General features: G+C 49.8%; 2 protein-coding genes and 1 long non-coding RNA gene across 6 annotated transcripts; 1 reads left to right on the top strand and 2 right to left on the bottom strand.

Annotated features, from left to right (window-relative positions):
- Positions 1–533: 533 nt before the first annotated feature.
- LOC127004786 (ATP-dependent RNA helicase DDX51-like) lies at positions 534–9,122 on the top strand. The gene is made up of 9 exons (XM_050872916.1): positions 534–645; positions 1,234–2,618; positions 2,775–2,980; positions 3,336–3,486; positions 3,924–4,132; positions 4,732–4,967; positions 5,375–5,672; positions 6,669–6,831; positions 7,977–9,122. Exons 2-9 carry the CDS (start codon positions 1,245–1,247, stop codon positions 8,301–8,303), a joined length of 2,964 nt encoding a protein of 987 aa, XP_050728873.1. The 5' UTR covers positions 534–645; positions 1,234–1,244; the 3' UTR covers positions 8,304–9,122.
- Positions 9,123–9,542: 420 nt separating this feature from the next.
- On the bottom strand, positions 9,543–15,232 carry LOC127004788 (zinc finger protein 628-like). 2 transcript variants are annotated; one of them, XM_050872922.1, is made up of 6 exons: positions 14,818–15,232; positions 14,546–14,731; positions 14,084–14,450; positions 12,798–12,922; positions 12,520–12,663; positions 9,543–12,361 (listed from the first exon to the last, which is right to left on the bottom strand). In XM_050872922.1, exons 3-6 carry the CDS (start codon positions 14,103–14,105, stop codon positions 10,187–10,189), a joined length of 2,466 nt encoding a protein of 821 aa, XP_050728879.1. In that variant the 5' UTR covers positions 14,106–14,450; positions 14,546–14,731; positions 14,818–15,232; the 3' UTR covers positions 9,543–10,186. The 2 variants fall into 2 exon arrangements, with proteins under 2 accessions (XP_050728879.1, XP_050728880.1); XM_050872923.1 differs by having other exon boundaries at positions 14,084–14,731; positions 14,924–15,232.
- Positions 12,931–13,598, bottom strand: LOC127004795 (uncharacterized). 3 transcript variants are annotated; one of them, XR_007758004.1, is made up of 3 exons: positions 13,338–13,598; positions 13,161–13,251; positions 12,931–13,074 (listed from the first exon to the last, which is right to left on the bottom strand). It is a non-coding gene; the product is annotated as an uncharacterized LOC127004795 (long non-coding RNA). The 3 variants fall into 3 exon arrangements; XR_007758006.1 differs by having other exon boundaries at positions 12,931–13,203; positions 13,290–13,380; positions 13,419–13,598; XR_007758005.1 differs by having other exon boundaries at positions 12,931–13,251; positions 13,338–13,380; positions 13,419–13,462.
- Positions 15,233–15,634: the final 402 nt, after the last annotated feature.

The raw sequence follows: 15,634 nt of genomic DNA, 5'->3' as shown, positions 1-15,634 counted from the left end.
ACAAATATGGCATATGCCAATTAAAGGGCGAGGGAGGACATATGAGGGAAACAGCTGCTTCTTTTAATGAAGAAAATCATGCTGCAAGGGAAATAATGACGTGATTTCAATATTTAAACTTCTTTCCATCACTTGCAAGTATTATTTATGTCAAGAAAAGAGGGAAATATTGAAGTAAACAGTTGGACAAGTCGTAAATAAATGATAACTAACTACAGCATATAATACACTCAATACATATAATACAATGACGTGATTTCAATACTTTAACTCCTTTTTATCACTTGCAAATATAGGTTATGTCAAGGAAAGGGGAAAATATTGAGAAGTCGTAAATATATGATAACTAACTAACTACATCCAATCCACTCAACACATATAATACACACTCAATGAGATAAAAAAACACCCTGAAACAGAATAAATTACGTTGTTTTATATATATATATATATATATATATATATATATATATATATATATATATATATATATATATATATATATATATATATATATTTATCTTTATTATTTTAAGCTCGTATCTCCTGACCAAAACACTCCCACGTGAGGGGCCCAAAAAATCTGGTCCCTCCTGACCTCACCTTTAATTACCGACTCTCAGGTGTTTGTGTGACCCCTCCACCGTGAGTATTATAGCCCTGGGTCTTGTCTTTCACATGTATATAAGGGGGAAGATTACTAAGAGGTATTAACACTCGAAAAGCCATTAATGATAAGACGCATGTTGGGTTGATACTTCTTACTCTTACGTATTATGCTATTGGAGAGGTACGTTGGTAAGCAGATCTATAGGTAAGCAGGCATCTAGCTCTCTATGGTAAGGTATAGTAGCTTCCTTACTTACTTGATTACAAAGAATCAAATTGACGAAGGCGCAGGGTAAGATAAGTAGGAACGTAGGTAAGTTGGCATCTAACTCAACGGTAAGGTAACGGTAGCTTGCTTACTTACTTGCTTACTTGGTTACAAAGAATCAAATTGACGAAGGCGCAGGGTAAGACAAGTAGGAACGTAGGTAAGTTGGCACCTAACTCTACGGTAAGGTAACGGTAGCTTGCTTACTTACTTGGTTACAAAGAATCGGAAGCACAAGAATAGGGAGTGAAAATATTCATGTCCACATCTGCTCTCTAGTCTAGTGTCCCTCTTCTTAATGTCCAGCTGGTCCAGGATAGAGCATGAAATAACAGTCACCATTGCCTCTCTTACAGGTCACATCCGGATGGTGGTGTTAGGGTCCCATGATGCCTCCCTGCCTGGTCGCTACTGGGGGGAGGGACAGGAGCCCGTGGCCAGCCCTAGTCAAGCCTCACTGCTCCTGGCCAGACTGAATGAGCGTGCCAGGGCCAGGAAAGCCGGTCTTGGGAAGGGAACACCGAGGGATGGGCAGAAAGGATTAGGGACTGAGATAACGACACCAGAGCAGAGATTGATGAGAGGGGACAGAGAGGAAGGGATTTCTGGGATTGTCGCAACACCCAAGACGCAACACATCAGCACAACACAGCCCAGTAGTGATGTCCAGCCCAAGGTCAATGGAGTTAAGGTTTCAGATCCCTTCTCTGAGGAGGCGGAAAGTGTTGGAGAGAAGAAGAGGAAGAAAGGGGAGGAGACGGATGACCTTACTGGTGGAGGGTCAATGCTAGAAATATCGATGAGTGAACAGAATGAAGAATGCGTTGAAGGGTCTGTCACGAAGAAGAAAAAGAAGAAAAGGAAACGAGAAGAGGAAGAAAGAGCAGTAAGAATGGAGGGTTTAGTTAGCTCACAGGATGAAGGAGGTAGTGAAGCCCCCATTACCAAGAAGAAAAAGAAGAAAAGGAAGAAGGAAGAGGAAGAATTGCAACAAGGAGGGGAAGAAGGGGAAGCAATAGAGCCTGTGATAAGTGAGGTAGCTGTGGAGGGTGCAGAAGAGAGTGGCTTGAAAAAGAAGAAGAAGAAGAAAAAGCAGGAAGAATGTATGAATGAGAATGAGTCCGGTACAGTAGATGAAAGTAGGTCTGCCATAAAAAAGGAAAAGAAGAACGAAAATGAAGATAATGAAATGGAGGATAGCAGGACCGAAGAAAGCATTACCAAAAGTCCCCAAATGAAGAAGGAGAAGAAGAAGAAAGGAGAGGAGTTAGAGGAAGAAGAAGAGGTGGAGAAAACAGTGAAAAGGAAGATGAAAGAAGAGGAAATAAATGACACACAACAGCAGGAAACTAACGAAACTCTCCACTCACCAGCGCACCAGAAGAAGAAGAAGAAGAAAAACATCAAGTTGGAACCCAAGGAGGATGAAAACCAAGATACTTCCACTACTCTTAAAGTCCCAAAAATAAGGGTCAAGGAAGAGATACTAGACAGAAATGAAGCCTTTGAGATGGAGCAGAAAGAGGAAGAAGAAGAACTTGGAGTAGACAATCACATCGGAGGAGGAGATGAAGAAAAGGAGGAGGAAAACGAGAAAGACAGACAGGATGATGAAACGAAGAAAATCAAAAAGAGGGAGAAGAAGAAAAAGAAGACCAAGAAAAAGGAAGGGAAAGAGAAGAACAGAGAGGTCAAGGGGTTCACTCTCCTCACAGAAGTGGAAGCGACGAGGAAGCAGAAGGCAAGGGATTGAACTCCATGTTGTCGCGTTTTAGAAAAATAGAGCGAATGATGAAATATAGTTAACTTGTGATGATAGTGAATTCTCTCTCTCTTTCTCATCATAATGACAATACTAAGTTCTCTCTCTCACACTCACACATCACCCCATCCACAGGTCCAGCGCACCCTCCCCCACTGGCTAGCACACCCCACAGTCATTGGCCGCGACCTCATGGCTGACGGGACACCTGTGGACTCGCTCCCAGGCCTTGACCCGTCCCTGAAAGACCTCTTGAAGCTGCAGAAAGTCCAGCAGCTCTTCCCAGTGCAGAGGGCGGTCATCCCGGAGATACTGGCTGGTGCTGGGACCCTTGCATGCAGGTAGTGATGAAGGGGAGCTTGTTAGGTTAGGACTTGTGTTTTCTCTTTTCTTTTTTTCTTTTTTTGTGTTGTGTTTTCTTCTATAGACAAGAAAATACTGTCTCTCCTCATACTGATTAAAATTTTCTTCCTTCTCTTCTTTTTTCTTTTCCTTCTTCCATCTTGCTGCAAACTTACATCTTCCCTCCCTTCCTCCCTCACATGTCCTATCTTCTCTCCACCTTCTCCTCCACTCCCTAGTAGCAGCCCCTCTTCTTCCTCCTTCCTTCCTTTCCTTTCCTTCCCTTCTTCCCTTTCCTTCTAAGACAAACTTCACCGACATTAACAAACACCTCCGTCCCTTCCCCCAACACAGGTTCCGGCCAAGAGACCTGTGTGTGTCCGCCCCTACAGGCAGCGGCAAGACCCTGGCCTATGTGCTGCCCCTCGTCCAGGCCCTCAGGAGTCGCACGGTGCCCAGGATCCGCGCCCTTATCCTCCTTCCGGTGCAGGAGTTGGCGACACAGGTGAGGAAGGGAAGGAAGGGAGGAACAGAGGGAGGGAAGGAGTGGTTGGTGGTCATTCTTTGTTGATTTATCTATTATGTTTACCGGTGTTTTTGATGTTACTATTTTACTATTACCTCTGTCTTCTCTTTTTTCTGTCTTCTTATTTCTTTTTTCTTTCTTTATTCACACTGCTAACTTGTATCTTTCCTTTCTTCTTCTTCTTTCTGTTAATTTCCTTCTCCAGTCTTTCTTCATTCTTCTTCTGTCATTTCTTCTCCTCCTCTTTCTTCTTCTTTCCTTCATTCATTCATTCTTGCTGTAAAACTTCTTCTACCACTACTACTAATACTACTACAACCTCTCAAAACAGCACACTAATACCACTTAATTCCCCAAGCAAATCTTCCATGTGTTCCAGTTACTACTACTACTACTAACTACTAACTCTTCCACAGGTCTTCCACGTGTTCCAAACCTACTGTCGCGGCACTCCCCTGCGTGTGGGCAAGGCGGTCGGCCACTCCACGCTGCAGAAGGAACAGATGGCCCTCGTGGCTCACCATCTGGATCGCCACCACTCCCTCGTAGACATCCTGGTGGCCACGCCCGGGAGACTGGCCGATCACCTTAGGATGACGCGTGGTCTGGACCTCTCGGCCCTTAGGTTGGTTTGGTGGTGGTGATCTTGGTTGCGTTGGTTGGCTTTCTTCTTGATAATTTTTGCGGACATTTTAATTTTATTCATTATTATTATTTATTTATTTATTTTTTTATGTGGCAACAGTTTTCTTTGCTTGTGTCTCATATATAAACTTTTGGATAGATTTTTTTTTCATTTCTTTATTTCTTTACTTATTCAGTTGTTTGTTTCTTTCTCGCCAGTAATTTTCTTCATTTGCTGTGTCTCGTAAACTCTCGGGAAGACACTCTGGATTTTTCTCATTACTTTTTCTTCATCTTATCCATTCATCTTTCTTTGGGCGACAGTTTTCCCTTCATTTGCTGTGTCCTGTAAACTCTTGGGGGGAGATTTATTTGTCCCTCACTGTACAAACTAACTTCAAAACCTAACTCACTTCTCTATCATATCCGTAAAACAATCCAGTAACTCCCGACCCATCCCTTCAGGTACTTGTTTATTTGCTGTGTCTTCTAAACTCATGGGGGAGACTTATTTATCTTTCACTGTATAAACTAACTTCAAATATAACTCCTCAATCATATCCGTAAAACAATCCAGTATCTCCCGACCCACCCCTTCAGGTACTTGGTGTTAGACGAAGCAGACCGCATGTTGGCAGCGGAGGGCGGGGACTGGGTGGCTCACGTACAGCGGGCCATCAGCGACCACCAGGCAGTGTCCAGGGCCGGCCAGTCGCTCCCTCAGGCACACCTCCAACGCCTGCTCTTCTCAGCCACTCTCTCCAGCGACCCGGAACAGCTGCAACACGTAACACTCCACCACCCCAAGCTGTTCACTGTGGCTGCCCCTGCTGCTGGTGAGTGTGATTCTTGGTGTGTTTCTGAATGTGTTGCGTTGCTTGCAGAAGTGTTATGTCTGTCTTTGTTCGAGCTTCTGAGAAAATGCGAAGTCGAATTACTATGTCAATCCTGCAATCTTTCACTCCCTTAGGCCAGGACAAGTCTATGGCAGTGGTGATCGTCCCTCGCTCTTTTCTTTCCTTCTTTCTTCTTCTTTCTTCCGCTTTCTTTTTTCTTCATTCACACTGCAAACTTGTATCTATCCTCTCTTTCCCTTCTTTCTTCATTCTTCTCATTTCTTCTCCTTCTTCTTCTTCTGATCATCTTCGCTGTGCTGCTTCATGACTAACAAAACACTAAGTCAAATTACCATGTCAATCCTGCACTCCATGACCTCCTTTTTATCCTTCCTCCACTCCATTAGGCCAGGACAAGTCAGCCGCAGTGGTCATCGGGCAATTCGTGCGGCCATCGGAGCTCAAGGAGGAGTATGTGATGGTCGAGGAGGAGGTGAAGCCGCTCGCCCTCCACCACCTCCTCGTGTCGGGAGAGGGGCGTCACAGGGTCCTCGTATTCACAAACTCCGTGCACGCGACACACAAGTTGGCCCTCCTCCTGGCTGCCCTGTCCCGTGGCTCTGAGAGGGTCGTGGCGGAGTTCTCAAGCAAGAGGGACAAGAGGCAGCAGATTGTGTCACAGTTTGCATCGGGGAAGATTGACGTGTAAGTCCTGGTTGGGTCACAGTTATGCACATCTATCGTATGCAGATGAAGAGAAATCAGATTATTTTCACCTATACAGAAAACTAATGGCATAGCAATACGTTAAGCCCATACGAAGTTAACGTTAGGAGCTGATACAATTCCTCTATACGAAAAGAAATCAAAGTAGTTTCATTGCACGAGAAAACAGACACCTTAGGAACATGTCAAACCAAGAAGAATTTAGTGTTAGAAGCTGCTACAATTTTTCTACACATAAAGAAATCAAAGTGTTTTCATAGTACGAGAAAACCAACACTATAGGAAAGCATCACACCAATAAGAATTTAGCCTTAAAAGCTGATACAATTCCTCCATAGCAAAAAAGAATTAGCATATTTACACAGCACTTATAAACAACACCATAGGAAAGCATCACACCAATAAGAATTTAGCCTTAAAAGCCAATACAATTCCTCCATAGCAAAAAAGAATTAGCATATTTACACAGGACTTATAAACAACACCATAGGAAAGCATCACACCAATAAGAATTTAGCCTTAAAAGCCAATACAATTCCTCCATAGCAAAAAAGAATTAGTATATTTACACAGCACTTATAAACAACACCATAGGAAAGCATCACACCAATAAGAATTTAGCGACAGAAACAAATACAATTCCTCCATAGCAAAAAAAAATTAGCATATTTTCACAGCACTTAAAAAACAACACCATAGGAAAGCATCACACCAATAAGAATTTAGCGACAGAAACAAATACAATTCCTCCATAGCAAAAAAAAATTACCATATATTCACAGCACTTAAAAAACAACACCATAGGAAAGCATCACACCAATAAGAATTTAGCGACAGAAACAAATACAATTCCTCCATAGCAAAAAAAAAATTACCATATATTCACAGCACAAGAAAACTCACACCAATAAAATGTTACCAACCCAATACAATCCACACACACATTCACACTGATCCTTGTCGCCCATGTCCCAGGCTAGTGTCCAGCGATGCCATGGCCCGAGGGTTGGACATACCGAACATCGACCACGTGGTGTCCTATGACGTAACGGCCACCACCACCTATGTCCATCGCATTGGCCGTACTGCGAGGGCGGGGCGGCCAGGCACGGCACTCTCCATTGTTACCAAGAGCTCCGTAAGTATTTAGGGTTTTCTGGCCTTCCTTTTCCTCCATTTCCCTCTTCTTCGTCTCTTCTACTTCATTTTCCTCCTCCTCCTCTCTCTCTCTCTCTCTCTCTCTCTCTCTCTCTCTTGTCTCTTCCTCCTCTCCCATCTACTTCATATTCCTCCTTTTTCTCCTCCTCCTCCTCCTTTTCTCTCTCTCTTTCGTCTTTTCTTCCTTCCCCTTCTACACTCAACCCTCGATTTGCCGGACCTCCATTTGCCGGATTTCGGATTTGCCGGACAAGAGTCCGTGGGGTAAAAAAACAAAAAACGTCCGGGACAAGTCGATTTCAAACTACCGCGCCAGACAAAGTTCGCAAATCGGGCACTAGATGGCAGCGCGGGCGGACATACACGTCTAGTACTGGACTGTACACAAGTCTGCCGCGTCACACGAGTGTTGTGCTTACGTGCTTGTCGTGGATACACCTCTTCTTCACAACGATGCCACCCAAAAACCCACCAAAGAAAGTAACCAAGCGTACAGCTAAACCTGTGCACCTTTCTGTGTCGCAAAAACTGGAACTTTTACGTAAAATAGATGGAGGAATGAGTGTTGCCCAAGTCTGCGAGCTGTATGGGGTGAAAAAACAGACAGTATGTTGTATATGTGCATGTTGTAGAAGGTAATATATTATATTACAGGACAGTATAGGACAGCTATGCGAGGTGTAGTCCGGGGGTGGGTTGTGTTTCCCGGACATATATAGGGTAAAGTCCGGCAAGGGGGTAGACCCCCGGACATTTTCCATTGCCGGACATTTGCCATTCCCGGACAAGCCTTCCCCCCTTTTAGTCCGGCAAATCGAGGGTTGAGTGTACTTCATTTTCCTCCTCCTCCACCTTCTCTTCTTCTTTCTCTTTCTCCTCTTCCTTCTACTTCATTCTCCTCCTCCTCCTTCTCTTCTCCCATTTCTGTCTCTTTTTTCATATTCTTAAACATTTTGATGCCCTAGCACACACACACACACACACATACACACTTAACAAGGCTTTCATAGGAGTCCAGGGCATTTCCACGGGGTACTTAGATGGCCCTGGTGGCAGTTTGACCCTTCTGTTATCCTTTATAGTAGTGCTTACCCTTCCTAATGACCCTGTGGCACTCCTTGACAGATAGGTGAGTTCCGTAAGGCACTGTCAGGGGGCGGCGAGGGTGCGTCCCAGCTCTCCCTCGCCCCGGAAGAGCTTGAGCCTTACGAGCAGCAGTACATCGACGCCCTGGCCAGCCTGAAGGGCACACTGGAGGAGGAGGAGCGGGAGAAGAGACAGAACCACACAACGAACGGAAAGGCAAAGAAGAAGCAGAAGAAGAAGAAGAGGCAGAGGAAGCAGAAGAAGGACTTGCGGACGACACGGCTGGCGCAGAGGAAGGCCGGGGACAGCAGGGGGAAGGTGACCGTCAATGCGAATCGTTTGCGTCACCACCCGAAGAGAACGTAAACAAAGGGATTGATACGCGGCCGAGAGAGCGACACCACTTTAGGGAAAATGAGGCGGCTAGTTGTGACAAAGCAAAAAACGCAAAACGAACATAAATAAAGGAAATGACGCCACCGAGACAAGGGTAAACAAGCCCTATAGTTACGGTGAAGTCTCGGTATTGGCAGCTGGTCTGGGGGCAAGATTTTAAAGTGCCTGTTCATGCCTTCTACTAACTGCGGATTTCCTACAAGAAGACATCAAGCTACAGGAATGGAACAAAAAGTGGCTGCTACAATTCAATGAAGAAAAATGTAAAGTCCTGCACCTTGGGAGGGGATATCCAGCACACCAATACCACATGGGAAGCACTCCACCATCCACCACAGAGGCAGAGAAAGACCCGGGAGTATATGTGACCAGGGTACCAGTGAAGGGATATCCAGCACACCAATACCACATGGGAAACACTCCACCATCCACCACAGAGGCAGAGAAAGACCCGGGAGTATATGTGACCAGGGTACCAGTGAAGGGATATCCAGCACACCAATACCACATGGGAAACACTCCACTATCCACCACAGAGGCAGAGAAAGACCCGGGAGTATATGTGACCAGGGTACCAGTGAAGGGATATCCAGCACACCAATACCACATGGGAAACACTCCACCATCCACCACAGAGGCAGAGAAAGACCCGGGAGTATATGTGACCAGGGTACCAGTGAAGGACAAATCCATGCCAATTGCAGCAGACAGATTAATGGGACCAGGGAGAGTTGAGGGACATAAGGTTCTGCCATTGTTTTGTTGCTTTTAAATAAATTATGAGACGTCTGGAGTGTGTTTGTATACCTTGAATCTGAGGCTACGATCGCCCCCCTGTCTGCACTCTCGCACATCCTCATCTTCCCTGCAGACTATCAACACTATGTACAGCTTCCCCCAACATCATCACCCTTCTTCACCTCCCTTATCACCTGTCTACTTTTTTTTTTTTTTTTTTTTAGAGGAAAGGAAGCAGCTCAAAGGCATAAAAATAGTGTAGAAAAAAAGCCTGCTAATTGCCACTCCTAAAAAAAAGATAAAAGTAAAGAGAGGTCAATTTTGGGTGGTGTCTTGAGCCATCTACACCTCCCATCATCCTCTTCCACACCCCTCTCCTGTACCTTCTCTATCAAGACTCATGCCTGTACCTAGAAACTGCTCGGCAAGTCGTACTCCTTAAAGTTATGTTTGGTAAAGGAAAAGAGCATGAAAATATGAAAAGTTTTACAACCATAGTGAGTTAAGACTTTACAAAGGGTTTAACATTTGATAAAACAGTTCTCACACACACACGCACGTACACACACATACACACCTGTGCTATCTATGTACAAAGCTCATAGAAACGAAATGTACCTCTGTATGCATGTGGTTCTTGAAGACGTCAAATCCCTTACGCTACTTTGAACATACACCAAAAGTTATGGAAAAGTCAAACATAATCTCATTTCACGACTCAGAGCAGTCCTTGGCGCCACACACACACACACACACACACACACACATATCTGGTTAATCTCTCTGTATTGTTTTCCAGCTGAGTCTACCCGTAATGAGTTCCAGCAAAAGGCTTAAACAAGACCCACAACTTTATTAATGTGTACGAACCATGCAGAGGGTACTCAACAGCCTCTACCACTGAAACACACACACACACACACACACACACCCCTTCATTACCTGGGGCTCACCTTCTCGTCCCGGCCCTGTGTGTGTTGCCGGACTCTTCCAGTGGTGGGCGTGCAGCGGCCAGGACCCGCCGGGGGCTGCACGGGGCACTGGAAGCACCTTGTCCACCACACACCTCAGTCCTGGGTAACTCATTAGGAGGCCAGCACAACCTTGAGGGTGTGTCACTGGCTGTAGATGGTGATGGGCGTCACAACCTGTATGGGGTGCACCTGCAACAGGCCGGTGGGCAGCCTGATGGAGTGCAGCATGTTGCCGGACATGTGCACGGCCTGGATGTGCTTCATTACCGGCTCCCCGTCCTGCCGCCAGAACCCACACTCCTCGCACCGGAACTCCAGCGAGCCAGGCACCCGGGACACCCCCGCCCCCGCCAGGCAGGGCGGCCCAGGGGCCGTGGTGGCCGCCGAGGTGGTGGTGGCAGTGGTGAGGGAGTGGGTGGAGGTGGAGGGGTGGGTGGAGGAGCTGAGTTGGTGCACCTGTAGGTGGGCCTCCAGCTGGGCCGCCCCGGCCAGGCACGTCCCACACTCACTGCAGGCATAGGCCAGGGCGGCCCAGGTGGCTGGGGCCTCCCCTTCGGGCGGCGGCTCCTGGCCACTGCAGGCGTACACCGAGCCGTCCAGGGTCACTTCCACCTCATGGGTGGAGGTGGGCTGGCCGGCCTGGGCCAGGGAGAGGCGTACCCTGGAGGGCTGCAGGGGCAGGTGGCCCTTGAGGTGGGGCAGCAGCTCCGCCAGGCCAGGCCGCCGCTCCCCGCACTCCACACACTCGGTGCCCAGCGCCCCGTGGCCCTTGAGGTGGCCGTCCAGGCTGGCTGCCGTGTACATGGACGCCCCGCACAGCCAGCAGACCAGCCCCGTGGGGGTGGTGGGTGTGCCGGGGTGCTGGGCGGCCATGTGGGCGGTGACCTGCTCCTGGCTGCAGGAGGCCAGGCCGCACACCCCACACCGGTACTTCTTCTCCTTCACGCGGTGGCGGATCAGCTCCACCCTCAGGGGGAACACCTCCCCACACGCCTCGCACACCTGCCTGCCCCCCCCCTGGGTGTCCTTGCTGCCACCATTGCCACTGCCACCGCTGCTCCGCTTCCCACTCTGGGCGGTCCGCCCCGTCACCTTGCGCGGGGGCTCTGGGGCGTCCAGGGGGTGGATGAGGCTGGCGTTGGCTGAGCCGTGCACAGCCTGGAGGTGGCCGGTGAGGTGGGCATGGGTGGCGGCCCTGTAGCCACACAGCAGGCACTCGTAGGCCTGGCCGGCGGGCAGGCTGGCCCGGGCTGCCAGGGCCAGGGCGTGCAGGTCTGGGCGGGTGTGGTCGGTGCGGTACAGCACGGTGCTGCCGTGGATGGCGGTGGTGTCCAGCAGGCGTGAGGCGGGGTGGTGCCGCTGGAGGTGCAGCTCCAGGTTGATGGGGTCCACGAAGCGGTGCCCACAGTCACCACACATGTTCCACTTGGCCGAGCCCGGACGCACCCCTCCCCGCCCCCCCCGTGATGCCTTGGCCGCCCCCTCCCCTGCTGCTGGGCTCGGCAGGCTAGCCATGGGGGGGTGGGCAGGGGCTGGGGGTGGTGGGGGCAAGCTGGGAGCTGTGCTCAGGGGCAGGAGGGAGGGAGGGGGGCCCAGCTGGGGGGGGTGCAGTAGGTTGGTGGCCATGGTGGTGTGCATGTGGGCTGGGGGTGTGGGCTGGGGCTGGGGCTGGGGCTGGGACTGGGGCTGGAGGGGGGGCTGGGCAGGCTGTGGGGGCAGGTGTGGGGCAGGAGGGGGCTGGGAGGGGTAGGACACCACCTGCTGGAGGGGCTCCGGGTAGTACACCACCCCGGTGGCCGCCACAGCCGTGGCTGTGGTGGTGGCAGCGGTGGTGATGGGGGCGGCGGCGGTGGTGGCGGGGGGCTGGCCTGGCCTGAGGTAGGGCGGCTGGTGCTGGTGCTGGTGCTGGTGCTGCTCCAGCTCACTCCTGTCAGGGAACCAGCGGTCACACTCGGGGCAGCAGCCGCCGCCAGGCACGGCCATGGCCCACAGCCGCTGCTGCGTGTGGTGCCGCCGCTCCAGGTGCAGCTCCACGTTGCCGCGGTCAAAGAACTTTGCGCCGCACACCGTGCACTCGTAGGGCTTCTGAGGCGGCGCCTGGCGTGGGCGGCCGGGCCAGTCATTCTTGCTGCCGCTCTTCTTCTTCTTGTTCTTCTTGGCCAAGCGCTGGGCCAGCTTGCGGCACAGTGCCCCGCGCTTGTGTTTGGTGTAGTGGCTGGCCTCCCGGAAGGAGCGCCCACACACCCCACAGCTGTACTGGCCCACAGCGGCGGCGGCGGCGGCAGCCTTCTCCAGGTCCACCCTTGGGTGTATCACCTGCCACACACACACACAGACATGCATACATCCGTCATGCCAACTCTGCATAACTTAAAGGCTTACTCAAGAGTCACCTCATTAACTTATCTTTACATACACTTATTGCTTCATGACCTACACCCAAGGCTGTCACTAACTGTGCCGCTGCTGCTCACCTGCATCACTTCCGGGGAGGAGGTGCCGGTGGAGTGCTGGGGTGACACCTGTGCCACATGGGAGGTGGGGGGGGTGGGGGTGCCGCCGCCGCTGCTGCCGTAGAACAGCTCCACCAGCTCATAGGGCTCCACGCGGCCCTCCACCTACCAAGGGGGAACCGGGCTTAGTTGGGTCATCAATGCTGGGTTTCATAATTTTACATTCATGATCTATTTTATTTTTCTCTTGGACACACACACACACACACACACACACACACACACACACACACACTCACAGCAGCCGGGGACAGCTGCAGGCCATCACTCATAGAGGCGAGGGTGGCAAAGGTTGTGTCTGGATGATGCGTCACACCGCCGCCGCCCTTCACCCCTCCGAGAGCTGCCTTGGCCATGGGGGAGGCTGGACGAGGGAAAGAAAGAAAGAAAAAAAATCACTGATAAGACTCACCAATATGACTCACCAATAGGACTTGCCAAATGGACTCATCAGCTAACCATTTGTCACACTTCAACCTCCTCATAGTACAATAACCTAACCTAGCCTAACCTAACCTGTCTAAGCCATCTCATTAATCCCAACCTCACCTAACCTAACGTGTCTAAGCCATCTCGTTAATCCCAACCTCACCTAACCTAACCTGTCTAAGCCATCTCGTTAATCCCAACCTCACCTAACCTAACCTAACGTGTCTAAGCCATCTCGTTAATCCCAACCTCACCTAACCTAACCTGTCTAAGCCATCTCGTTACTCCCAACCTCACCTAACCTAACCTGTCTAAGCCATCTCGTTACTCCCAACCTCACCTAACCTAACCTGTCTAAGCCATCTCGTTAATCCCAACCTCACCTAACCTAACCTGTCTAAGCCATCTCGTTAATCCCAACCTCACCTAACCTAACGTGTCTAAGCCATCTCGTTAATCCCAACCTCACCTAACCTAACCTGTCTAAGCCATCTCGTTACTCCCAACCTCACCTAACCTAACCTGTCTAAGCCATCTCGTTACTCCCAACCTCACCTAACCTAACCTGTCTAAGCCATCTCGTTACTCCCAACCTCACCTAACCTAACCTGTCTAAGCCATCTCGTTAATCCCAACCTCACCTAACCTAACCTAACCTAACATGTCTAAGCCATCTTGTTACTCCCAACCTAACCTAACCTAACATGTCTAAGCCATCTTGTTAATCCCAACCTCACCTAACCTAACCTAACCTAACATGTCTAAGCCATCTCATTAACCCCAACCTCACCTAACCTAACCTGTCTAAGCCATCTCGTTAATCCCAACCTCGCCTAACCTAACCTAACCTGTCTAAACCACCTCGTTACTCCCAACCTCACCTAACCTCACCTAACCTAACCTGTCTAAACCATCTCGTTACTCCCAACCTCACCTAACCTCACCTAACCTAACCTGTCTAAACCATCTCGTTACTCCCAACCTCACCTAACCTCACCTAACCTAACCTGTCTAAACCATCTCGTTACTCCCAACCTCACCTAACCTAACCTAACTTATCCTCACTAATTAAAACCCCAAACAGGCATCTCATTACCTATTGCAGCCTGGCATGGCATCTCCGTCGGGGTGGGGGCTGCCTATGGGCCTGGGGGAGAGCCTGGGGGTGCACCTGGGGGCTGGGGGGCATGGCTGGGAGGCTGGGAAGGGGGGCTGGAGGGGATAAAAATGTGCAGGGGGTCTCAGGGGCTTGGCAGGGGTAAGGGGCTGGGGTAGTATCTGGGGGCTGGGGGACTTGGGTGAGATGCCTTCCCTGTGTTAGCTGTCTATGTAGCCCCAAAACCTTAGCTGGCAGGGGTTCAGGGCTGGGGGAGGCCCTGGGGGAGCATATGGGGGCTGGGGGAACCCTGGGGTACTTGGGTGAGCTGCCTTCCCTGTGTTAGCTGTCTATGTAGCCCCAAAACCTTAGCTGGTAGGGGCTGGGGGAACCCTGGGGGAGATTTTGAGGCCTGGGGTATTTGTGTGAGCTGCCTTTTAGCTGTCTATGTAGACCCAAAACCTTAGCTGGCAGGGGCTTGACAGGGGTTAGGGGCTGGGGGAACCCTGGGGGATTTGGGTGAGCTGCCTTCTAGCTGTCTATGTAGCCCCAAAACCTTAGCTGACAGGGGCTTGACAGGGGTTAGGGGCTGGGGGAGGACCTGGGGGCTGGGGGACTTGGGAGAGCTGCCTATCTTGTCCTCAGCACCTCAACTTGACAGAGGCTTGACAGGGGGCTTGGCAGGGGTTAGGAGCTGGGGGACTTGGGAGAGCTGCCTATCTTGTCCTCAGCACCTCAACTTGACAGGGGCTTGACAGGGGGCTTGGCAGGGGTTAGGGGCTGGGGGAGCTTCTGAGGGGCTGGGGGACTTGAGAGAGCTGTCTATCTTGTCCTCAGCACCTCAACTTGACAGGGGCTTGACAGGGGGGTTGGCAGGGGTGAGGGCCTCTGTAATACCCCCCCATGGGACCACTCAGCCACTCAGCCACCCCGGTTCGAATCCCCACACAGGCACACACACACACTGACAGCCCCGAGTCTTATAATTATCGTACTCACTAGGTTGTTGTTGCCCAGCGTTTCCAGATTATCGTATCCACCATTGTTTTTACGTTTTTAGATACTTAACTATAGCAAAAAGACACTAATGATTAAACTTTTCAACGGTGACTATAAAAAAATGTAGTTATTGGAGTGGATGAGACGGTTTTTGAGTCGGAAATTGGGAGTTGGTGTTGCCCAGCGTTGTCAGATTATCGTATCCACCATTGTATTAACATTTACAAGTTTTTAGATATTTAACTATAGCAAAAAGACACTAATAATAAAATCTTTCAACTGTAGCTATAAATAAATGTAGTTATTGGAGTGGAGGAGACAGTTTTTGGGTCGGAAATTGGAAAACATATGAGGCTAAGTACGACAGTCTAGTGACGCAGGTGTTGTCAGATGTTTAAACCTCTGAAGTTAACTATTTTCTAAGCCTAAAAATGGGGTTAATAAGGTATTAATGAGTGTTCATTAGGGTTTAATGTATAGAAGAAGGGCTAAACTACCACCAGGGTCATTAGCTACCTGAAAATGCCCTAAACTCCTAATAAAGCCTTGTCA

Source organism: Eriocheir sinensis, chromosome 29 (assembly GCF_024679095.1).
Source record: "Eriocheir sinensis breed Jianghai 21 chromosome 29, ASM2467909v1, whole genome shotgun sequence".
NCBI lineage: Eukaryota > Metazoa > Arthropoda > Malacostraca > Decapoda > Varunidae > Eriocheir > Eriocheir sinensis.
This window is presented reverse-complemented; position numbering and strand designations above follow the sequence as displayed.

Bases quoted from the DNA above. Each gene is read 5' to 3' on its own strand.
- LOC127004786 (XM_050872916.1), top strand. From the start codon at position 1,245: ATGGTGGTGTTAGGGTCCCATGATGCCTCCCTGCCTGGTCGCTACTGG. The intron at 3,487-3,923 runs GTGAGGAAGGGA...ACTCTTCCACAG, and splicing joins TGCAGGAGTTGGCGACACAG to GTCTTCCACGTGTTCCAAAC. The intron at 4,133-4,731 runs GTTGGTTTGGTG...CCACCCCTTCAG, and splicing joins CTGGACCTCTCGGCCCTTAG to GTACTTGGTGTTAGACGAAG.
- LOC127004788 (XM_050872922.1), bottom strand. From the start codon at position 14,105: ATGCCATGCCAGGCTGCAATAG. The intron at 12,923-14,083 runs GTAATGAGATGC...TCCCTCGTCCAG, and splicing joins GCCATGCCAGGCTGCAATAG to CCTCCCCCATGGCCAAGGCA. The intron at 12,362-12,519 runs GTGAGCAGCAGC...TGTGTGTGGCAG, and splicing joins CCTCCCCGGAAGTGATGCAG to GTGATACACCCAAGGGTGGA.